This window comes from Myotis davidii, unplaced genomic scaffold (assembly GCF_000327345.1).
Source record: "Myotis davidii unplaced genomic scaffold, ASM32734v1 scaffold201, whole genome shotgun sequence".
Classification (NCBI taxonomy): Eukaryota; Metazoa; Chordata; class Mammalia; order Chiroptera; family Vespertilionidae; genus Myotis; species Myotis davidii.
The window spans coordinates 4,720,632-4,745,723 of record NW_006297819.1 but is presented as its reverse complement, the minus strand read 5'-3'; the positions used below and the strand labels follow the sequence as shown (position 1 = coordinate 4,745,723).

Here is a 25,092-nt window from a genome sequence, read left to right as displayed (position 1 = left end):
GTAGGGAACACTAGCTCCATTTTAACATTGGAGTGAGAGACACAGAGAGGCTACATGATGAACCTGCGGTTGTGGCAGAGCCAGGTCTCCCAACTCTGAGGCCTTCAGGAAAGGTGGCTCAAAGGGTGGCTTGTACTTATGTCCAGAGCTGAGTTTCCCCAGTGAACTGGATTCTATCACTTGCCTGGGGGGTTCTGTTAAAATGCTTGTTCTCAGGACACATCCCTGGGTATTTTGATTGTTTCTGGAGTGGAACCCAGGTATGTGTATTTTTAACAAGCAAGCAAGGATGATTAGACAAGTTTGAGAAAGCCTGCACTAGGGAAAATACCTTGTTAACTTCTGGCTAACTTGGGTAAGAAGTGAGAGATGAGACTACATTTACCATGGTTACATTACACTCTTTTCTAATTATTTTTTAAACATGATTAAACATTTAGAATAAATGAGGCCCCCAAACTTGCCTCCAGGGTTTCCCATAGGGACTGAGACACAGAGGCTGTTCCGGAATCCGCCATCGGAGGGCACCATAATGCAGCAAGAACTCCGCCAGCTCCGCCGGGTGAGAAGTTCATTGCTCACCTGGGGGCTCTCGAGGCCCAGTGGGAAGGGAGGCAGAGCTCAGCTCCCTGGTTCCTAGAGCCCTGCAGGGGCCCTGAATTCCCACCTAACAGGCTGCTCAGCTTCTGATCTCCTCCCAAATCGATCGCAGATGACCGACCGCAGGCACGGGCAGGGCTGGGCTTGGATGCAGCAGGAGGCCAGCCCAGGGCCGCCTCTGAACGCTGGTCCGCTGCGCTCACCTCGGGGTTCCCGGCCCAGCCTGCTCCCCAGACGCTGCATTGTCCCTGCCGCTCCCTCGCCAGGCCCTCTCCCCTGGTGTTTGAGCTCCTAATTCTTTGGACTCTTTCTGGCGTGGCCTGAACACGGGCAGTGTGCAAGGTGGTTAAGTCAGTGGGCGTCGAAAACATATCGACTAGCGTCTAAATTTCAGTTCTTCTACCTAACCGTGCGTCTCTAAGACTTATCTTCCTCATCTGTACAATGGGGAGAATGATTGCTTCATAGGGCTCTTATACGTAGTGAACGTGAAGGGTTTTTTTTTTCTCTGTTGTTGTTCGTTTGCTTTTTAGCACAATGCCTGGTACATATTAAATATTCAAAAGCCAGTACTGTAGTACGTACTGTAATTGTCATTATTGTGCAAGCCCAAGGGACCTGTGAATGTTCATATCAGTTAATTTATTGGTGTCTGCCCCTTATTCTTGATTTTTAGGGAACATTTTATTCATTTAACAAGCAAGCATTATAGCACTTTCTAGGTGCTAGGCAACTGTATGAAGTACTTTACAAATATCAACTCACTCAATCCTCATATCAACATTTTGCTATTATGCTAAACAGATAAGCAAACTGAGGCCCAGAGAGGTTAATTGACTTGCCCAAGGTCGGATTGCTGTTAAGTGGTAGGGCCAGGATTTGCAGGCAGGCAGGGTGGCCCCTGAGCCAGGGCCCCACAGTGTGGCTAAGCACATCTGCTCAAGTGCAGATGAGCAAGAGGCTGATGGGATCCCTGGTCCTGTGTCTGCCAGCTGTGTGACCTGGGCAAGCTTATCTACACAGTCTAGCTGCAGCATCTTTGTTTGGAAACTGGGGATTATACACCTACCTGGCCAGGGTGTGGTGAGGGTTAGCCATAATGAAAAGCTTGTCGTGCCTGGCACATAGTACATGCTAAATAAATAGTAGCTATTTTTTATTGTTGCTGTTATCATCAGGCAAATTAGGATGAGCACAGAGGTAGCCAGGGCATTAAAGACATAGGCACTCTGCCTGTTTACTCCAGGGAAATAGCACTGATAGAGCTGGGCTGCTGGTGTAGCCAGAGGCCCCTCCCAGGATGCCCCTTCCCCACCTCCACCAAGGAAAGGTGCTGGCAGGGAATTGGGGCACTCAGGTTCTAGCTCCAGACCTGAGTAAAAGGCTGTAGGACTCGGTGCAAGCATGTAGCAGTTCTGCACAAATGAACTAAACTGTATGCCTTTTCTGAGTCCCAATTCTGTGATGGGTTTGTGGGCTTGTCACTCTGAAGGTCTCAAGATCCTCCCAGAATTCAACCTCCGCCTAAAATAAAGCCTCGTCTCAGGGTGGAGGTGTGCGTGGGGGAACCGATGATGGTGCCTCTTGAGGAAGCTGGCGGTGGGGGAGGTGGGAGGCCAGGCTGGTGGAGGGCCTGGGTTTAATGAGCCCCAGAGCTCTGTGAGGGCTTCTTTTCACCCCCTTTTATTTCTTCAGACAGGGGGCTCAATAAATCTTTAGTTCTGTGGACTCCCCTCATGGAATTGTTGAAGAAAAAACGCTTCTTGCAAATGATTGGAAAGCTCTTTGCAGATATAAAGTGCTTATTTAGATGCAAACTAAAGCTCCAAGGTGCCTGTGACCCATCTGGTACCTATTGTGCTCCCACAAGGACGCAGAGGCTGCCTGTGTGATGGGCGCCATTTGAGAGCCACTTAAAGGACGCCCCGTGAATGCATTTGGTTGCATTATTCCCGGGCTTCTCGAGGGGGACTGGCATTCTCCCCGCTCACATCGTGTCCTTCTCCTCTGACACTTTCTCAGCCCCTTCCCCAAGTTTGTTCCGACCTAGGATGTGGCCCCTGGGAGGCAAGGAGCCAAGGGGGTGGGGCCTTGTGCTCACCCACTCTGCTTTGTTGAGAAGAAAAGGCGGCTTTAATCCAATTCTTAGGCATTAGAGCTATGCCTAAGGACCTAATGACAATAGTATTCCTTGCTTTCAAAAACGCTTTCAACATTTCCCTTTCTTTCCTATCTCCTGCTCCCCTGTCATTACAGACCAGGGCTTCATGACCAAAAAATGCTGAATCCATTGGGTCAGTGTGTCAGACTGGTGACTAGCATTGTGTGGAGACCTTTAGGACTGCATTTTTAATGAATTGGCCAGCTCTGTGGTGACACACGAACAGAAATGAACACGCTGCGCCGCAAACCGCAGTGGAGGAGAATGGAGACGGTTTCTCCAAGACAGGTTTTCATTCCTAGACTAGAAAGGAGGCCCCAGTTGGAGGTTTGGCGAGGATTTGGTCATATAGAAACTGAAGCCGGGAAAGGAGCATCCTCCTCCACTGGGGTCCAAGGTGTAAGCAGCTTCCGGTTTTAGGTAGGTGAGTGCTATGCATTCTGGGAGTTTTCCTGCTCGGGACAGAAACCGGTTCAAGGCTTATTGTTGTTGGTTGTGTCTTCAGTGGTGAAAACAAAAGTGTTTGTTAAGCGTGGCTGCTGCGGGCAAATGGTGCTCTCGTGCAAATGAGAACAGGCACCCTCTCCTGGCGGACTCCAGGCTTGGCAAGTGAAGCACTGGTCGAATTCGGTCCCCACACCCGTGCGCAAGGCACAACCTGCACAGCCTCCCCCACCAGCCGCATGTGAGTGTGTGAGGATGGAGTGCACAGGCGCATTCTCAAGCGGGTAGACAGTAAGGTCAGGAAGTAGGAGGCTGGGAGGGGGCTGTCCCAGGCCTCTCAGAAGCTCTCTTTCTGCAGCTCTTCCCTCCCCCTCCAAGGCTCACCTTCTCCCACTCTCTCCTGTCCTTTCTGAAGATGTGTATTTGTGATATAAGCGTTGGCTACGCTCAGGCAGGGGCCACTGAATTCAGTTTACTATTCTTTGTCCAAGGCACTGGAATAGACACAGCAGGGAGCAGTATAAGAATTTAGTGGCGGAGGTGATGATACAGCAAACCGGAGGCTGGCTGTTACTTCTGTAAATATCACATTTATGTAATAAATGTCCAGAAACCACACAAAAGACTCCTTTCTGTCCTCCTTTTACCCAAACCAAACAAAATAGTAACAGGAAATTGTCTTCCCCACCCAAATCAGCTCACCTTTCATCCTGTTCCCCGCCTCCCTTCTCCCATTAGGAATCACAAAACCCCAAAGATGGTGGAAAGCAAAAGCAGACTCTTCTTTAGTGACCTGGGGGAAAGGCAAGGTTACAAAAGCTGACAGAACAACCATTCCTCTCCTGTCACAGGGGTTTCTTTTCACCCACAGCCAGAGTTTAAAAGAAAAAGAGGAAAGCATGTCCCAGTGGGAAGTTCTCCTTGGCAGTGACCCAGTGCCCTCAGATGCCAGGCCTGTGTCTCCAGTACAGCAAGAACAGCCTCCCCACCAGGTCCAGCCCACCCCTCTCCTCAGCCAGGGCGGGGACCCCAGCCCTACCTGTCGATGCTGATGGCACAGAGGTTCAGGATGCTGGCTGTACACATCATCACATCCAGGGTGACGAAAACATCACAGCAAAGGCGGCTGAAATTCCAGACGCCACCTGTCACCTGGCATCAGAGACAAGGATGTTAGTGCTCCTCCCCCAGCAAAGGGACACAACCCAACCAACTCGATGTCTTCCCGAGGCTGCCCCCTACAGACACTGACATGCCCTCCCTGTTGGTACATCGTCATTACCTAGGGCAGGCTGACAGCAAGGGAGTGACAGGCTGCCCAAGATTGGTCACACACAAGAAAGGGCGACATCACAGAATGTTAGAAGGTTAGAGCTGGAAGGGTCCTCCAAATCAATTAGTTCAGCGTTTCTCAACTGTGGCCTACAGTGGGGAACTCTTTAGAGATGAAGATTTCTGAACCCTTCCCTAGACCTCCTGAGTTAGACTTTTTGGAGCTGGGGCCCATGGGTCTTCATTTTAAAATCAATACTCCCCTCGCGCCCCCCGCCCCCAATCACACCAAAATTTGAGAATCACTGGTTGAGTTCAAACTCAGGAGGCCACGGAAGCTCATGTGGTTCAGTGATAGGCCCATAGATGCATAGCTGGTAGCAAATGAGTGTGGGGTGCTGCCGGAGGTGCGCACTGTGCCAAAGCTGCCTCTCTGAAGCCCTCCGACCGGTGGAGAGCTCACCCTAGACCCAGGAAATAAGCAGCGAACACGCTTTTCATAAAACCTAACTCCAAAATGAAATTCTATCTGGCTTCTGGTTCTAAAGCTTGAAAGCATCTTGGAGCAACATCTCTAAAAACCCGTGTCAGATAAGTCTGTGCCAATGTGCTTGCCTTCAACACCGGGTCCCATCCACCAAGAAGTGGGGAGAAAGGCGGGGTCTAGGGCATTGGAAAGGGGCCCCGATCCTCCCTACCACTCGCAGAATCAGTGAGGATGACTCTGACCTCACGCATTTGCCCATACATTTCAAGCTCCAGAACTTCCTGTAATACTTGTAAACAGCCAGGAAAACAGACAGTTTAATTTATATTCTAGCACATTTCTATTTTATTAAAAAATTATATAACCTTATTGTACGAGAGCAATCTGTCAGGGAGACTGCCACTTTCAGAATGTCCACAAATGCCATTCTCGGGGCCAAGCTCTTGTTCCTTTGCCAGCTTCCTATCTGTAGGGCTGCCATTCTTGGGGATCATAGTTCTCAAGGACAAACCCGTGAAGCTTTGTGTCCCTGGCTGTAGCTGGGCGTCCTTGCTGGGCAGGCCCAATGGCTAATTATGAGGAAGCGGGAGGGAAAAATAGGTCCAGTTGCCTCTGAAGTAGCTTCTCACGAAAAAAGGAGACATTGTTGAAATGATAGTGCTTAAAGATGGTGCTGTAGCATTTGATTTTATCACTATATTTGGTAATCTGCAGACCCTATTTTGACATGCTCTGATCAAAGATACCTTGTTTAAAAGCTTCAGTGAGAAGTCCAAACTAGCTCTGAAGTCATCATTTTTGCTCATTTGGCTGCGGATTTACTTTCTCTCTTTTATTTTTAAAATATGTTTTATTTATTTATTTATATTTTAGAGAGAAAGGAAGGGACGAGGAGAGAGAGAGAGAAACATAGATGAGAGAGAAACATTAATCAGCTGCCTCCTGCAGGCCCCCGACTGGTGATCAAGCCCACAGCCTGGCATGTGCCTTGACCAGGAATTGAACCTGTGACCTCTTGATTCATGGGCTGATGCTCAACCACTAAGCTAGCGCCAGCGGGGCTACTTTCTGTCTTTTAATTCAACCATTTGGATCTATATAAATAAAGGCCAAATATGAATTTATAGGAATTCTGAGAATGAAAAACTTTATTTTCTCTTTATTTTATTTTGTTTTTCCCTCTATCACCATTTATCCCCCCTATAATCTCTTCTACCTCCTCCCACCCTGAAATACTTTTTACAAAGGATATACATAGTTATAATAACCCAATGAGGTAAACATCATTTACAATTTATAGATAACAAAATGGGACTGAGAGGAGTTGGACAATTTGCCTAAGAACACATTGCTAGTAAAAGGAGCTGGCATTTCAAACCCTTAATATTAACCAGAACTCTATTTTGCCTCTCAAAGGTCAGCACCTTAACACTCCGGTTCTGGGAGACGTACAATTTAACTTCATCCTGATAACATAGGAGGAAGAAGAGCTGCCGTTTGCTCATTCATCCACCTATACATCCAGTGTTTATTGAGTGCCCATTATGTGCCTGATACTTTGCTTGGGTAGGTGCACTCAAATGACTTAAACAATTTTTTTGTCCCCAGGGCCTCAGAATATAGTGTGTGCATGTTAGGGGGAGAAATGTGTGAATGGGTGTGGGTGAATTGAGGGCCCAGGAGATAGACACTAAGAAAATAACTATAATACTAAGTGATAAGTGCTGACAGTGAGGTAAGTAGAAAGTGTTGGGAGAACTCGAAAGGTAAAGTGATTTTTGAAATTATAGCAGAAAAAAGTCTGATTGATTTAAGCCTCTTTAGAGACATGATTCTACCTTTCCCCTAAATTCTAATAAATAACTCACTTCAGAATAATCGAGCAGCCAGGTGGTGTTACTCTCACTTGCTAATGAATATAACTAGCTCCCTTTGGCAATACAGAAAGTGGGAGTAAGCAACAAAGTGTCTTCAGGTACAGAAGTTGGCTGTTGATTTTCTTCTTCTTTTTTTTTTTCAACAGACACAGCCTGCGGCAGCATTCCCCAATTTACTGATTATAAGGCAGCATTTCCCAAAGCACCTGAGGCTCTTGCTAAACAAAATGATTCTCAGGCCCCACTCAGAATACTAAGTCCCTGGAGTGATTCCTATTGCCTGGCAAGTTGGGAAGCTGGTCTGGAGGGTGTGTATGAAGTGTGTGTGTATGTGTGTGTGTGTGGTGTGTGTGTGTGGTGTGTGGTGTGTGTGTGGTGTGTGTGGTGGGTGTGTGGTGTGTGTGTGGTGTGTGTGGTGGGTGTGTGGTGTGTGTGTGGTGTGTGTGGTGGGTGTGTGGTGTGTGTGTGGTGTGTGTGGTGGGTGTGTGGTGTGTGTGTGGTGTGTGTGGTGGGTGTGTGGTGTGTGTGTGGTGTGTGTGGTGGGTGTGTGGTGTGTGTGTGGTGTGTGTGGTGGGTGTGTGGTGTGTGTGTGGTGTGTGTGGTGGGTGTGTGGTGTGTGTGTGGTGTGTGTGGTGGGTGTGTGGTGTGTGTGTGGTGTGTGTGGTGGGTGTGTGGTGTGTGTGTGGTGTGTGTGGTGGGTGTGTGGTGTGTGTGTGGTGTGTGTGGTGGGTGTGTGGTGTGTGTGTGGTGTGTGTGGTGGGTGTGTGGTGTGTGTGTGGTGTGTGTGGTGGGTGTGTGGTGTGTGTGTGGTGTGTGTGGTGGGTGTGTGGTGTGTGTGTGGTGTGTGTGGTGGGTGTGTGGTGTGTGTGTGGTGTGTGTGGTGGGTGTGTGGTGTGTGTGTGGTGTGTGTGGGTGGTGTGTGTGGTGTGTGTGGTGTGTGTGGGGTGTGTGTGTGGTGTGTGGTGTGTGTGTGTGTGTGTGTGTGTGTGTTGGCACTGTCTTTAGAAATGGTTGTCCCAAAGCGGGGCTCCTTAAGCATTCTTTGTTCTATGGGAATCTTTGGCCTCATCGTTCCCTCCTGAGAAGAATGTTTTTACGTGCATATAATAAAATACAATGGATCACCAAGGATACTAATTATATTGAAATATAGTTACCAAAGTATTTTAAGTTTATGTGCTTCTTCAATAATGCATTAAATGACAAGAGCTAGTGGCAGGGCCAAAGTTCCTATACTTTCTAAGTACTGACGAATTAAATGGTACTTTGAGGTGTAACAACTGCAATGCGATCCTAAAGTGTAAATGTCTGTGATTTCTACAGGTGATATTAAGGGTTTCTTCTGCTGTGGGTCGATGCCTACATTCACAATTGATGGATGTGCTAAATTTCAGTTTAGTGAAAATAAGGAAGTAATTTTATTTACAACCAAGTTGATGGGCCCCCCAGATTAAGAATTCTTGCTCTAAGGGATGGATTTTTAGTTGCTTTGAGGGGACAGCAAAGGGCGAAGATAGAATTACTTCTCAGATTAGCCTCTTTCATTTTATTTTTGTTTGCCACATTTGGATTTTTTTTTTTTTTTTTGCAAGAGGGGATTGCTGTGGGGCAAGATGGGAGGCTTACTTCTCTGAATTCTAATACCTTCATCTGTGAAATGGGTGTTTTTGTTTTTCAGATTAGTAGTTCCTAAATGTCAGTTGCAGCAGATGGTGGCTGGCTGCACAAATCCCTTGGGAGTGGGACTGGGGTTGGGGCTGGGGCTGGGGGCCTGGTTATAATTACTACACACTTCCAAGGCCACCCCTGGAAATTTCAGTTTGGTAGATGTGGGTAAACCCAACAGTCTGTGTTTGGAGTGCATGAAAATCACAGAGGAGCCCATTTGAAATGCAGACTCTCCTTTATTTCTAATAATCAACATCATTACAAGGCCCCAAGGCTCCCCTCTTCCCAAACAGAGCTGCTCTTTCCTGTCATCCTCTCTGATCCTTATCACTCTCTCTGTGGCGAGTCTCCCTGCCTGAACCCACCCTGCTCTTTTTCGCTTGTCTACATTACTGAATGCCTGAGTCTTTTCTGCCATCCACACTGTGACCCAAGCACTCTGACTTTAGTATTCCAGATGTTGCCCTGGCCGCTTAGGTTGCCTTTCTGTTCTGATATAAGTGCATTAAACATCACAAAAGGTGCTTAACTGAGTGGCACACAAAATGGGACGGTTGTGCTTGGAGAGGAAAGCTCCAAACAGCTGATAGCTTCTAAAGCTGGAAATTAAAAGCTTGAGAGGGAACCTAAGATAGAGCTATTGGGTGTGGCACAGAAAAGAGTTTCTGAGAAAATACTGCAAACTGAATTAAAGAGACAGCCAGGCCAGAGCCCTCTAGAACAGTGATGGCAAACCTATGACACACGTGTCAGAGGTGACACACGAACTCATTTTTTGGTTGATTTTTCTTTGTTAAATGGCATTTAAATATATAAAATAAATATCAAAAATATAAATCTTTGTTTTACTATGGTTGCAAATATCAAAAAATTTCTATATGTGACACGAACCAGAGTTAAGTTAGGGTTTTTCAAAATGCTGACACGCCGAGCTCAAAAGGTTCACCATCACTGCTCTAGAATATAACTATGCTGAGGTCACCTGTATGGCTTTTCTCATAAACTTCTCTGCTAGGCCTGGGGACAGAGAAAACTGCAGAGGGTCAGCGTTCACCTTTATACACTGCCCAAGCCCACTCTCCTGAATGCCTTAGTGATGAGAATAACAGTGAAAGCCACATGGTGCTGACTTGCTGACTATCCCCTTCCCACTTTCCAACAGACCTTAGATTCCACTGGGAATCCCTGAGGTTCCTGAGCAGTTGATGTGCTCCACGGAAGGAACTCTTCTTTGCGAAACCCACTTTTCTATTCAGTGATTCTTTTAGAGAAAATCATGTGCCACAAGCCAGCTCCATCAAAGCACGTCTTGCCGCATCTACTAGAAATTTGGGGACATAGACTTTCCCTCTTGCTTGTGTTGTGCACATGTGAGGCTTATAGCTTACTCTCCGCCTATGGATAAAGGCAACGCATGGAAAAAGACAGAGCGGAGAGAATCATAGAGAAGTGGAGATGGACCCCTGTTCCAGCTCTGCCTGCAGCCCACTTATCACCAGACTTCTAAAGTGCCTGGTGTAAGAGCCAATGCATTGTTTACTGTTTAAGTCCATTGGAGGTAAATTTCCTTTTACTTACAACTAAACATGTCTTAACTGAGATATTTAGAGATTACACTTTTTAGTTACCAAAACACTTCCTCATTGAATGACAGTTGAGCCTAACACATATCCTGTGAGATAAGAATAATTGTCACCTCCGTTTTAAACACTCAATTCCCACATCTTCTGACTCCAATTTCTGAGTCTTTCTCATAGCATGAGTCTGTGTCAGAATGACATTCATCCCAGTGAATGCCATCAGAAGCATGATGTTATGTGATATGTGACATTTCATTGCCTACCTCACAGCAATTCCTTGCCTCCACATCTTTTTTGTTTTGTTAATCCTCACCCAAGGATATTTTTCCCATTGATTTTAAGAAGAGAGAGAGAGAGAGAGAGAGAGAGAGAGAGAGAGAGAGAGAGAGAGAGAGAGGAGAAACATCTATGTGAGAGGGCTGGGGATCAAACCTGCAACCCAGGTTGTCCACCCTGTGACCCAAGCACTTTGAGTTTAATATTCCAGATGTTGCCCTGGCTGCTTAGGTTGCCTTCCTGTTCTTACATAAGTGCATTAAATATCACAAGTGAGAATCCAATCCAAGACTCTTTGGTGCAAGGGTCGGTGCTCTAACCATTGAGCAACCGGCCAGGGCTTCACATCTTTTTCAATGAAATCCACATTTTCACTTTTTTTTCTATTGTCCATTTCAGCCAAAAGTGGCTTTATGATCCATTTCTGGCCAATTAGACTTAAGTGAAGTCCTTTAGTGAGAAGTTTCGAGCCCCTCTAGGGAAATGGCTATTTTTTTTAAAAAAATACATTTTTATTGATTTCAGAGAGGAAGGGAGAGGGAGAGAGACATAGAAACATCAATGATGAGAGAGAATCATTGATTGGCTGCCTCCTGCATGCCCCAACTAGGGATCGAACCCACAACCTGGTCATGTGCCCTTGATCAGAATCAAACCCGGGACCCTTCAGTCCACAGGCCGACGCTCTATCCACTGAGCCAAACCAGCCAGGGCGAATGGCTATTTTTTCCCTCGAGAGGGAGAGAGACATAGAAACATCAATGATGAGAGAGAATCATTGATTGGCTGCCTCCTGCATGCCCCAACTAGGGATCGAACCCACAACCTGGTCATGTGCCCTTGATCAGAATCAAACCCGGGACCCTTCAGTCCACAGGCCGACGCTCTATCCACGGAGCCAAACCAGCCAGGGTGAATGGCTATTTTTTCCCTTTGCAGTCCCCACCTATCCTGAGTGGACTGTTGGAGGGAGTGACGCAGAGACATTCAGGTGCATTGACGAGAGCCTAGGAGCAAGCGAGAAGGACCACATGCAGGCGCTAAAGCCCATTTCTCAGTGGAGAGTTTCTGCTGCCTCAGATCTTCTTTCTATTATTGTAGGTGTATTGGTCCATGCTCCTCTTTTTTTTAAAAAAAAATATATTTTATTGATTTTTTTTTAACAGAGAGGAAAGGATTGAGATAGAGAGTTAGAAACATCGATGAGAGAGAAACATCAATCAGCTGCCTCCTGCACACTCCCTACCGGAGATGTGCCCGCAACCAAGGTACATGCCCTTGACCAGAATTGAACCTGGGACCCTTCAGTCCGCAGGCCGACTCTCTATCCACTGAGCCAAACCGGTTATGGCTGGTCCATGCTCTTGATCGCTGAACGCTTACACCAGAGGGCATATTGGTTTTCATGAGGGGAGACCAAGGGCTCCACCAGAATTCTTTTCTTAGGAGAAAACACATAGATCCAACCTGCAGGGGGTTCACTGAGCCTTTGGCAAGATCTCACGCCTGCCCTCTGCAGACTCAGTTGTCCTTCACGCTCAGCAGAAGGGGGCATTATCTTTTTTGGCAGGTGTGGCTAGAGGGGCTGCCGTAGTATCTGTGTGGAAAAGTCACACTATGCCTCCCCTACACCAATATCTACAGAGATTTCTAATATGGTTCATCAGAGTCCTGGAAGCAATCACACATGGACAGCCAAAGCGTACACCTGAGTGACCTTGTCACAGACACGAACACCCTGGTCAGGGGCAATTAAAATGCTTATTAGACTGAAAGTCCTCTTCCTGCATTTGTTTCTGACGTTCATCTTTCCGAAAGACTTAAGAATCCTTGTAAGGTATAGGGATGGACAGAAACATTTTGGTGGGTGGATGGATGGTGGTGTGCTGAATTATTACTAATCCACACTCGGTTATAGCACCTAAAGTGTGCCCACTTTTGGACAGAAATATCACATGCTTTTAACTCATTATTATTGAATGTTAAAAAAACAGTTCATGGTTATAATAGGCACAGCAGCAACGGATAGAAGCAGGAATTGACCATGTAATGCAGACATTGCAGAAAAGATTCATTTAATCATTCATGTCTCAGGTCACTGACCTCTTTTCCCTTAGATTGTCAAATAAAAAAATGACAACAACCAACAGAGCAATAGCCGTCTGGTGTGAATGCCCTGTCTCGAACCATAAATATATGTCATAAAATAGAGTTGCATCTTAGTGGTCATGTCGCCTAACAAAGTTGCATCTGATTGATAATTCTTGGTACCAGCAATCTTTATGTAGGCACCTGATTTTTAAAAAGGTCACTTTGGAGCAAAAAGTGTAGGTATTTACTATTACTATTATTATTTTTTGGTAAATCAATAAAAATTTGGTAAATCAATAAAAATTTTGGTGTGCTGCAGAATTTTAGTAATTAGTCTATGCATACCATGAGATGAAAATGGTTAAAAATTGCTGCTTGAGCCATTAAGTCTATTTGTAATCATCCTAGTTGTTTTTCTTCTTTTTCTTTTCTTTGTTACTTTCTTTTTTTTAAATACCTTCCTGTTGAGATCATAAGTCTAATTTTAGTTCCCAGTCATTCTTTAATACAAAAACCAGCCTAGGCAGTCTATGTTGGAGGTTTTTGCTCTCCCGTGATATGTCATACTTAATTAACTGTCATCTTCACTATTAATATTAACTGAGATATTAATTTGATGAATTTTAATTTCTCTTAATCATAGCATCATTTTGATCCTTCATTGGATACCTCTTTAGAATGATACACAGTGCAGAGGAGAAATATGAATAGTATATTAAGATGTCTTTAAGAAAACTCTTTAGTAAATTGCATGTTTTCTCGGTAAGAATATCTATTTCTTGAACAGTTGTAGGCACCCTGATTTTTTTTGTTAGCAAATGGATGTTTTCTCTTGATCACCTCCTGACTCTACTTTACACTTTTGAATGAAAATACTTTCAAATTTAAGAAATACTTCTCTCATATAAATTTAGGCCTGGCTGGTGTAGCTCAGTTGGTTAGGCGTCCTCCCATGCACTAGTTTGATTCCCAGTCAGGGCACATGTCTGGATTGCAGGCTCAATGTCCAGTAGGGGGCACGCAGGAGGAAGCCAATGGATGTTTCTCTTTCACATTGATGTCTCTCTCTCCCCTTCTCCCTTCCTCTCTCTCTAAAATCAATAAAAACATAAAGAGATAATATGCAAATTAGCCAGGACACCATAACAGTCATGGCCACTCAGGAGGAGGCTGTGCACACAGGTGGGCGGGAAGGGAGTGATGCGCAGTGAAGCAAGCCATGGATAGTGCAGGCCCACAGAGAGCAGGGAGCAGGGCCTGCCCACAGAGAACAAGGTCTGCCTGCAAGCTGCTGTGGTGAAGAGCAGGCCTTCTTGCTGAGAACAGGGCCTGCCAGCCAGGGCACGCCAGCAGTCCCACCTCTGGGCATGAGCTGCAGAGGAAACACCTTTTCTTACCACTCATTGGCTAAGCTCCTGGTACGCCACTCTTAGTGTTCTTGGTAACTTGTGTAATAAGAATCCAAGAAGGTGATCTAGGGTTTTTCCACCACACTCATGGGAGAAAAAAACGAAGGTCCGCTGCTGGAGGGGCTAAGAAATGTCATATCCTGCCCTAGCTGGTTTGGCTCAGTGGATAGGGCCTTGGCCTGCCAACCGCAGGGTCCGGGTTTGATTCTGGTCAAGGGCATATACCTCGGTTGCAGGCTCCTCCCTGGCCGGGGTTCAGGTCAGGGCTCATGCAGGAGGCAACCAATCAAAGTGTCCCTCTCACATTGATGTTTCCCTCTCTCTTCCACACTCTCTAAAAATCAATGGAAAAATATCCTCAGGTGAGGATAAAAAGAAAGAAAGAAAGCAATGTCATATCCTATAAAAGAGACATCTTGAAAATGCCTAAAGAAAGTTGTCATTTTTTCGTGGTGAAGGGACCGGAGTCTGTGTTGATGAAAACACCTTGGTGCCTGTGGCGGACGGCAGTGGCAGCAGCAGTGGGGTGATGGGGGTGGCACCTTCCCCTGGTCAGCCCAGTTGCCTCTTGCAGAGGGAGGGCAGACTGGAGGCCAGTAGGACATCCCCTGAGGACTCCCGGATTGGAGAGGGTGCAGATCGGACTGAGGGACCCACCCCACCTCCACATGAATTTTGTGCACCTGGCCTCTAGTATTTAAATATATATGTATATACACAATTTTGAAGGTTTGGTCTGTTCCTTCGGCAGCAGTCTGTGGAGAGCTGATATCCAGGAAGAAAGAACTAAGTCTGAGGGCAGCTGAACCATCTAAAGAAGTCTGATCTATTTGCAGACTTCTTCTCCTCATTCATTCATTTTTTTCTATAATTCCTTTTGCCCCCCACCTTCTCCTGAATCCCTCCTGCACACTCTCACTCCTATGTACTGATGAAGGTGTCTTTTGACTATCTTCCCCAACCCCTCCTGTCTTTGAGACATGCCTGGTTTGGAGAGTCAACTTCATGCATTTTAAAGATGAGTCCCATCACTCAAATCTGGTTACCTGGATACTGGAGACCTGGGAATAGACTTACTCCCAGCTCCCTGGTTCTGACGTATGCAAGTGATGCTGGATAATGACTATTCTCAAAATCTTCAGCTCCCTCATGAAAGGGAGGTCAGGAGCTCTCCTTCCTTCCCCAGACCACAGGTCCCAGAAGGGAGCATTTTGAGCCCAGAAGGCCAGGAGCTCAAGGAAGACAAGGACAAACACAGTCACATGGGCAGCTGGAACCTGAGCTCACTCACCTCCAGGTACACCACCCAGGGCATCACCAAGGTGGCCACCAGCAAGTCTGCCACAGCCAGGCTCACTACCAGGTAGTTGGTGGTGGTCTGCAGGGCCCGTTCCCTCAGCACAGCCACACACACCAGACCATTGCCAAAGACAATGGCAAGGATGAGCGAACAGTAGGACAGGGCATAGTAGGCATGCGGGCGAGTCTGGTTGGCCCCCGTGAAGTTGTCTGTCCCACAGGTGGAGTTGATGTAACCACTCAGCTGACTCAGTGGCGCCATAGCCCAGAGGGAGAGCAGCGACCCCAATGGTATCCTGGGAGGAGGCAGAAAACAATGTTGGTAAAATCAGACTTTTTGGAGCTGGGCTGCTTGCATACATAATCTGATTATTGTTTCAACAAATATTTATTGAGCACTTTCTATATGACAAGCACTGTTCTAAGCACTGGAAATACAGAAATGAGCAAAATAAGATACCTGCCCTCTTGTCCTGGCTGGGTGGCTCAGCTTGTTGGAAGTGTTGTCTTATACACCAAAATGTTGTGGCACATATCTAGATTGTAGGTTTGATCCCCCAGTGGGGGCGTGTATAGAAGGCAACTGATTGATGTTTCTCCCTCACATGTCTCTCTTTCTATCTTTCACTCCCTCTCTTCCTCTCTCTCTAAAAATCAATAAAAACAAACAAATCAATAAAAACATATCCTCAGGTTAGGATTAAAAAAAAATTCCTGCCATCTTGAAGCTTCCATTCAGGAGGAAAAGACTAATAAACAGGATAAATAAAAGATGTAGTGCGTATTTTGGAGAACAGTAAATCAGGGAAGGGGTAAGGAGAGGGAGAGGAGTATGTGTGAGTAGGGTATCTGAGGGCAATTTCTAATCAGTGTAATCAAGCCCTCACAGAGGAGGCGACAATTGAGTCAAGACCTGGATACCCAAGGAAGCTGACTGTGCAGAGTTCTGGGGGAAGAGTCGTCCAAGCAGAAGGAGCAGCAGGTAAAAAGACAAGATGTTGGCATAGGGGAGGGACAGCAGGGAGGCCAGTGTGGCTGAAGCAAATGAGGCAGGGGCATTTGGAAGGGCATGAGGTTGAGAGGTTGTGCAGGGCTGAGTAAGATGGGGAGCTGGTGCGGAATTAGAATCCCAGCCTTACCACTTCCTGACTCTGTTACTTTACCTCTCTGAGCTTCATGGTCCTCCTCTAAAGTGGGGGACATGATGGGACCCATCCCGTGGGGTTTTTGTGAGGATTAAAGGAGCTGTTTTATATGTAAGACATTGAAAACCAAATCTGACATGTAGAAAGCGGTATAGGTGTTAGCTCTTTTTCTTTTCCTGGCCTGTTTCTCTTAGCTTCCCACCCCCCTGTCCTTGTTTCCTCCCTCCCATCCTCTATTGCTCCCATTTGCCATTTCCTCTGCCTCCCTCTGTCTCCCTCAACTTCCTTCAATCTCCCAGTCTCTCTCTGGTATCTCACATAGGGCTTAGGAGGGCTGGGAGAGAAAACCTCAAGAGTAGTGGAGTCTAGAGGCTCCATGTGTGGAATTTCATTTGAAACCTAATTTTAAAGATTGGTTTCCAATTAGAGGAGTGTTTAAGCCCTATGAAGTCCCCCCTCCCCCCACTGCCCTAATCCACCACGAATCCCACATCCGTGGGCCAGTGACTCATGCACCACCCCCATTCACCCTCTGACCTAGTCCAATGCTCTCATTATTCAAACAGGGAAATTGAGACCCACAGAGATGAATGACATGTCTTAAGTGACACAGTTTATTAGTGGTAGAACTAGCACACAGGCCTTTTAATTCTCCCAATGCTGTCCTTGGCATCTGAAAGCCATAACAACTTTCATGTTACTATCCCACTGGGAAAAGCCAGTCCTCAAACTGTGGGGACTTTGGACTTAGAGTGGGAAAGGCATCAGAGCCCATCAGCTGCCCTCTTGACATCAGCTTGTTGGGGCCCCCAGGGCAAGTAGAGCCAAGTTTGTGTCTCTGTGGGGATCAAGAGTCACCATGTCCTGAAGAAAACTATGGGAATGCCTGTGTGCCAAGAGTAGCAGAGCATTACAACCACGTGCTGGGGGAAGACTGCAGCCTATAGCACGGACCTGAGACCTGGGCAAGAGGGGCTCTGGCCCCAGGCTTTGTGCTTTAGAGGCTCCTACTCTGGACTCCATCTGGTCACATCCTCCCCCCAATGAGACCACACCCTCCCAGAGCACCAAGGAGCAGGTCCATCAAGAGCCCACACTCCCCTTTTATTTTTTAAATATATATATTTTTTATTTCATAGAGGAAGGAAAAGGGAGAGAGAGAGATAGAAATATCAGTGATGAGAGAGAATCATTGATCAACTGCCTCTTGCATGCCCCACACTGGGAATCGAGCCTGCAACCTGGACCAGGAATCAAATCATGACCTCCTGGTTCATAGGTTGATGCTCAACCATGGAGCCACACCAGCCGGTTCCACACTCCCCTTTTAGAATATTCTGCATACTAAGATCGCAGAATTCTCAGCCCAAGCTGCTTAGAGACTGTTTCTAGGCCAGCACCGGTATTTTCTGGATCTGTCGCCCTGAGCGTAGATGGTGCCAGGTATATGTGGGGTCCTGGGTTCATGTGGTAGCTCTTTGGGAGCTCAGATGAATTGTTTGGGTGTAGCCTGAGGTGGGGAGAGAGGAGGACAGAGTCCCTGGGACAGGATGGGTGAAGGGGACAGCTTTTCTTGCCCTCGAACATTTTGTATGGAACTCTTAAGGGCCCAGGAATGTTAAATTCAAACTTGTTCTTTCAGATTAGGGAACCATATTTGTCAAGGCAGAAGGATGAAACATTTTATTCAATGGTTTGTTGGTTATGGCTAAAATATTAGACATGGAGCATATGGGCCTCCATGGGAACTTCTTTTCCAGACCCTAGAGAGGTAGGGGCTGGTGGATACCACTCCTGATATCCGCAGCTCTGCTTTGATTAGGAGATTGGCCTAATCATGGCTGTCATTTCCTACCTCATATTTCAGTCTGGAATGTGTAAGTGTTAAAATGAATAAATGATTATAAGGGGAGGCCGACTCGGATCAAATTCAGAGACTTGTTCAAAGTAATTGTTCTTTATTTTGGCACACTGTTTGCACTTGATATATTTTAAAGCATAATAATAATTTTTGATAATAATTATAATTTTCTCATTATTTGGAGAAGGGCAGCTGTTATCCTGGAGATAGCACTGCTGCTGCCAAGAGCTTTTGGAAAAATACAATGCTTTCTGATTGTTAAGGATATTTTCACCTTTGAGGCAGGCTAAGGCCCAGAAAGTCTTTCCGTCTGCAGTGGGGCCACCTTGGAAAGCAGTGACCAGAAATCACTCTTTCCTGGGGTCTGTGGTTGGCTAATGTCTTTGCCTCGTCTCACTTGTCAGGTAAGAGGGACGAGGAAACCTGGGGCTATTTGTTACCACCTTGCTGGACATTTTACTCCGCCGAGGTTTGACAGCTAATTAAAAATAGTACAGCTGAATGTCAATGACTAATTATGCGAAGAAAAACCTTCAACTCTGAAAATCAATTCTGAGCCTGATGTTGGACCCACAACTGCAAAGATTTCGGATTTATTTATTTATTTTGCATTGTACGGTCTCCGGTCTTTGATTCTTTATAGCAGCAGGTTGTCCAGCAGCTCCTGATGAGTTGCGGGTGTGGGAGATGAAAGCAGAAAATGAGTGAGATGCTAGATTACTCCCCATTTCTCAGCTAATTGTTTCAACTTCCTCAGTCCTTAGAATTTTTTTTAACCAGCATAGCTTATATAACACAGAGCTTGGTTGGGCTTTCTCCTTTCTTTCTCCCTCTGATAGATATGCTAACAGATAGTAAACTGGTCTCAGGTAGGAGAAGCAAAGAGCCTAGAGAATTCATTAACTTAATAATCAATCTCTAAGTAATTCCTAATGATAGCCTGGTTTCCTCATCAGCGATATGAGAATAATCATATCCACTCCACAGGGTTATTATGATAATCAAATAAAATGATAGATGCAAAGGCTTGTAACTATTGAGTTTGTTGAGAAGGATTGGCTTGAGCATCTGTCCTAGAATGATTGGCAGCTTTCCTGACATCTACCCACTGGATGACAGGAGCACTTCCCTTCTCTTAAATTGTGACAACCAAAAATGTCTCCAGACATTCTCAATTGTCCCTTCTGGGGTAAAATTGCTCTCCCCATTGAGAATCATGGCTCTAGCACAGGGTTGGGCAAACTTTTTGACTCGAGGGCCACAATGGGTTCTTAAACTGGACCAGAGGGCCAGAACAAAAGCATGGATGGAGTGTTTGTGTGAACTAATATAAATTCAAAGTAAACATCATTACATAAAAGGGTACGGTCTTTTTTTTAAAAATAGTTTTATTCATTTCAAACAGGCCGGATCCGGCCCATGGGCCGTAGTTTGCCCACGGCTGCTCTAGCATAATGTCTGGCACATAGCATTTGAAATATTGCAGCTATTATTGTTAAAGTAAAAGTGGGACTAAGTAAAGGGGTCATCAAATAAAGTACAATTGCATAGTATCTAATGGACTTGGAAATTAGGAGATTACTGATGACCTCAGCAAAGAGTGTGAGCAGTGAAGAGTGGATGGGAGGTGAGAAAGTGGAGAAGGCAAGGACTAGAAGATTACTGTTGGTTTTACTCTTTTGGATTCATTATATATAACACCACTTACAAATTTTAATAAGCCTTTGAATTTCTTACAAAGTATTGACTAATCTTGGTCTTTATAGTTTATTTTAGCATCTTTTAGAGTGAGGGCATAATCTTTAAAAAGCAGAGGGACAGAGAGTGGTCACGCCCCCATCAGCTCTGCCATATGTCCTGCTTTGCTGATATTCAATACCTCAGTTCTGAGCTACAGTCTGCCTGAGACACTTGTGGGGTGCCTCTTTGGCACCTGGTTCCATACCAGGCTCCTGTTGAATTTGTTAGGAAGATACTTATTAAGATGTTCAGGATTATAATATTTTTTCTTTCCTTAAGGCTATTGAGTTAAAAAACCCAAACCAAACACCTTTAGTTCTCAACCTCCTCCTGAAGACAATAGTCGCTGCCACTTACGGCTGCTACTGTGTGCCAAACATTAGTACTTTCCACATATTATCTCATTTTAATGCATATAGCCACCTGAAGATAGATATTGATATCTTCCTTTTATAGGTTAAAACACTGAGAGATAGAGGTTCAGTAACTTTTTCAAGATTACACAATGTGTGGAGGCCCACGTTGAGCACAGCTTTGATCTCTGGTTTCCTTAAATCTAAAACTCATGACTTATTTAATGTCTATGCTGGAAGTGAAATTGATGTGGCAGTCATTTACAGGTAGAAATGGTTTTCCTAAACCTGGAACAAAACACCTAGATGGCAGGTTCCATGGCCAAATCACTTGTATCATGGATCTCTTTGCTGCCTCTAATCTTTTACTCAGTTACATTCTTAAAAATTTTAATTTATTAGTTTTATGAGAGAGAGAGAGAGAGAGAGAGAGAGAGAGAGAGAGAGAGAATCAATTTGTTGTTCTACCCACTTATGCATTCATTGGTTGATTTTTGTATGTGCCGTGACCAGGGATCAAACCCTCAACCTTGCTGCATCTGGGTGATGCTCCAACAAACTGAGCTACCAGCTAGGGTCTCAGTTACATTCTGACCTCTAGTCTCCAGAGATATTTTTGGTTCTGGGCTTCAATGTGGACTTGCCATATTGCCTTAAAAGTTAATAATTATAGCTAATATTTATAAGCATTATCATATTTAAACCTCACAACAACCCGATAAAGGAAGTAGGTGTTATTGCTATCCCCATTTTTATAGATGGAGAAAGTAACAGAAAGGTTAAGTGTCTTCCTGCAGTTGTACATCAGTAAATGATGGAGCTGATTCAACCTAAGAGCTGTCTGCTTCCAGAGTTTATGTTCTTCACTACCCACTGTTGGGGTGAGAGAGACAATGAAGTGGGGACTAATTTTAAAACCTCCCCCTTTAAGAGTCTCTTGTGCACATCACCTGACCCAGCTCAGTGAAGTCAATGCAGGTGCACACTGCACATAGCAACAGTGGGAGTTACATTGTCATTATTACTAAATGTAGTCTTTAGCATTTGTATGGCATTTTATTCTTGAAAATTACAGCCTAGTTTATTTTCCTAATGAATATTCACAAGTGTATTGAAATACATAGCATATTTACATATGTGAGCACATTTACATTATTGGCAAATGTACAGAGAAAAACCATAGCTGGTTACTGAGATCTCAGAGCTAAGGTAATATGCTTTCCCCCTAATTAAACCTGCTCAGGAAAGCAAAGAGCATCCTCACTTTTCATCACAACCACTAAGGACTGAGCACCCTATCATTCTAATTAGAGATAAAATCGGGAAATCAATGTATCAGTCAATCAATGAGCAAATATTAATTGATGACAAACTTCAATGCATTAGAAATTGAATTTAATATTGAGTAAAATCTGTTCAGTATTTGCTCTAATTCATATTTCATCATAGCAGCCTTCTGTATAGATGCTTTAATATCAGATATTCATTTGGATACTGTCAGTATTTTCTCTGCTCCACATTCCCACTCACTGTTAACCATGCAGACCCTTGAAAATGTTCAGCTATAAGTAAACAAGTGTCTGAGTAAGACTCTCATATTGTATCTGCTTCTCCTTGGCTACAAGAGATCCAACCAATGCTATGTCAAGCAGCAATTCTTTACTTTTATCCAGGGATGGACATCCTACTGATCTTTTACTATTAGTAAACAAAGAACTTCACCTATAAAGTACAAACTGGTATGCAGAATACATTTAAAATACAAGTTCCACTTTGCTATTGCAGCACTATTATTTGTGCATACATTTTAATGGTGTTTGATTAAACTGGAACAAATGCCTAATTGCAACAACTTCCATTGACCCAATAAGCTACAGTAAGTAATGAAAGTCCCACAATTAAACAGCAACAATACCCTCAAAATTATATGCCGTCATTACAGAAAACATACACAATCATCATCTCAAGTACTGCATATCTCTGTTGGGAATAATTGAATTCTGACTTGGAAAGAGCCGTGCTTTAAATAGACCATTGAAAACAGTGCCTCTCCAGACCCTCAGTCCTGGATTACCAGGGTGCTGAATTGGGGGAGTTGAAAATAACAGACCCTTATAATTAAGTAACACTATTAAGAGGAATACAATCAACTTTCATACAAACCCCAGGAATAGTAACAGATTTTTTTATTTTTTTATTTTCCATCTTTTAATTCTGCCTTGGTTTAGCTTCTAGAACCCATGAGGATCTAATTTTTTTCTGGCGGGGGGGGAAGAGGACAGATTTCTACTGCCCCCCAAATGAGAAAAAAATACAATCAGTTTCCTCAGGATTTTAGATTTTTAAGAGAGAGTACAGAGTTTCAATGCCTATTCTTAGAGAACCACAGAACCCCAAACTGATTAAATAACCTTCCAGAAAAACACTGCGTATTAAAGTAGGAACAAAAAGAAAAACTACTTACCCTGAAGATTTCTTTTGATTTCTGACGACTGTGAAGTTTAGGCACCTCAGCTCCTGTAGCCATTTACTGACAGCAGACATGCCCAAGCAAAGCAAACTTTGCCTTTCCCAAGACACAGAGACTGTGGACATGAACAGAAAGAAAATCACCCATTTTGCCTCTAAGGTGACATCACTTGCGTGCTGCTTTTCCAGCTTCCCCAATAGACCTTACTGCATGTGTCATAGCTGCTTTTGAGTGCATCCGTTTTCTGTGGAAGATTTGGGAGGGACCCTAAACTGACTGTTGCTTGGGGCAGCCCTTAGAGCCTCTGTCCTTGGTGCTGAAAGAGGGGTAGTAGGTAGATGAAGGATCCTTTTTCTACCTTGCTCTACTCTTCCTTCTATGCCCCTATCTGCTCCGTGCTATGCTTTTCAGCACATGTGTGTTTTCCCCTCAGGGCTCTTCTTAATCCCACTTTCCCACTGTCTTTCCTTCTATGCTTTAATGTCTTCATCTTCTTTAGTTTAATTGCCGTTCCAGCTTTTGGTGGGTGTGAAGATGATTCGTTCAGCAGAAAGAACAGATCAACAAATTCGTACCACAAGTGGTTAACAGAAATCAGTACAATTTAAAACACAACTGACAGAATAATTGAACTTGGAGGTGTAAGCCTGTGTGGGAAAAGGAGGTTAAAGAAAATATATTACAGTGGAAGAAAAACCGAGGCGTGGAATATAATGTGCTAGAGATGAAATAAGCTTAATACTGTGAGAAATGTTAAATGTTCATTTAGCAGCACTTTTTTTTTCATAGAACTTAACAGAAATATTTGCCAATTCATTCTTACTGCTCTTCTGGGGGTAGATGTGAGTAATGTTTATTAACTCAACTTTGGAACTGGCTAAAGTGAGATGCAACTAAGGATGATACTGATGAAAGTCTGTTTCTGAAGCAGCACTAGAACTTAGGCAGTCTTAACTCATGGTCAGTCACCTGTTCACATAACATTTACCATGGAACCTTAACTATTCCCTGTTCTCTTGTTTTGATTTCTTCTTCCTTCAGACAGAGTGTTAATTCTTTCACAGCTTTCTCTGACGACAGGGGATGTGCTTGCCAGCTGCAGTATAGACTGTCATGGGGAAGCCAGCCTCAGTGTGACTGTGATGGGGACCTCTGCTGGCTGAGAAAGAGGCAGCAGCAACGAGCTCTAAATGCTGCTACTAACAACCAGCACTTATTGAGCATGTGCTATTAGCTAGTCATTTTAATGCATTCCCTCCTTTAATAGTTTCAGTAACCCTCAAAGGTAGGTACTGTTTTTACATCACTAGTTTATAGATAGGAAAACTGAGCTGAGAGAGGTTAAAATAAACTTTGAAGGTCACAGCTAGCCAAGATTTGAATCTAGACATCTTAATTCTGGGGCATGTTTTCTCTCTTTTTTAAAAATTCACACTAGAGGATATGTTTTTATTGATTTTAGAGATAGAGAGAGAGAAACATCAATTGGTTGTCTCCTGTACATGCCCTGACTGTGATTGAACCCACAACCTTTTGGTGCATGGGACAATGCTCCAACCAACCAAGCCACACGGCCAACAACAGAGCATGTTCTCTTAACTGCTATGCAACAATTCTTTAAAAGGTGGAAAATTTATACTTCCCAAGAGACTGACAACATATCATAGAGATAATTATAGTGACAAAGGTGATGATATCAATGATACAATATTTGTATGATGACATAATTTATAAAGCATTTTCTAATTAATGTTCTTGATTGCATCTTACATAAATCTTCAGGATGCCCAATTTTACAGGGGCTGTTATGGATTGCATTATATCCCTCGCCCCACACCAATTATATACTGAAGCCTCAGCCTCAGAATGTGACTATATCTGGAGATAAGATCTTTAAAGAAGCCATTAAGTTAAAATGAAGACATTATGGTCTGCCCTCATCTAGTCTGACTGGTGTCCTTAAGGGAGGAAAAGGTACCAGGGAGACACTGTGGGGACATAGCAAGAAGGGAACCATCTACAGGCCAAGGAGAGAGGTCCCAGGAGAAATCAAATCTGCTGACATGTTGATCTTGAACTTCTAGACTCCAAAACGGTGAGAAAATTAATTTATGTTGTTTAACCCACCCAATCTGTGGTACTTTGTTTTGTCAGCCATAGCAAACTAATAGAGGCTTAGAGAGTTTAGGTGCCATATTGAAGGTTGCTCATTATTTATAAGACAAAAATGCATTGTTAGCTATATTGAACATGCCCTAAGACTGGAAGGTGAGTGGTGAGTGAAGTGGTCCTTTCTTTCAGGTGAAGTTTAGGTGAAGATCAACAATTTTGACTTTGAATCTGGCATATTTTATTTTTA

At 44.4% G+C, this 25,092-nt stretch overlaps 1 protein-coding gene across 1 annotated transcript in view; it reads right to left on the bottom strand.

Moving 5' to 3' along the window:
• DRD3 (dopamine receptor D3) overlaps window positions 1–23,156 on the bottom strand; it is a 44,511-nt gene extending 21,355 nt beyond the window's left edge. The window contains exons 1-3 of the mRNA XM_006773592.1: window positions 22,728–23,156; window positions 15,157–15,460; window positions 4,245–4,357 (exon numbers count right to left, since the gene is read on the bottom strand). Of these exons, the coding sequence (XP_006773655.1) occupies window positions 4,245–4,357; window positions 15,157–15,460; window positions 22,728–22,858 (548 nt within the window). The 5' untranslated portion in view covers window positions 22,859–23,156. The remainder of the gene's footprint in view (window positions 1–4,244; window positions 4,358–15,156; window positions 15,461–22,727) is intronic.
• Between the last annotated feature and the right edge of the window lie 1,936 nt (window positions 23,157–25,092).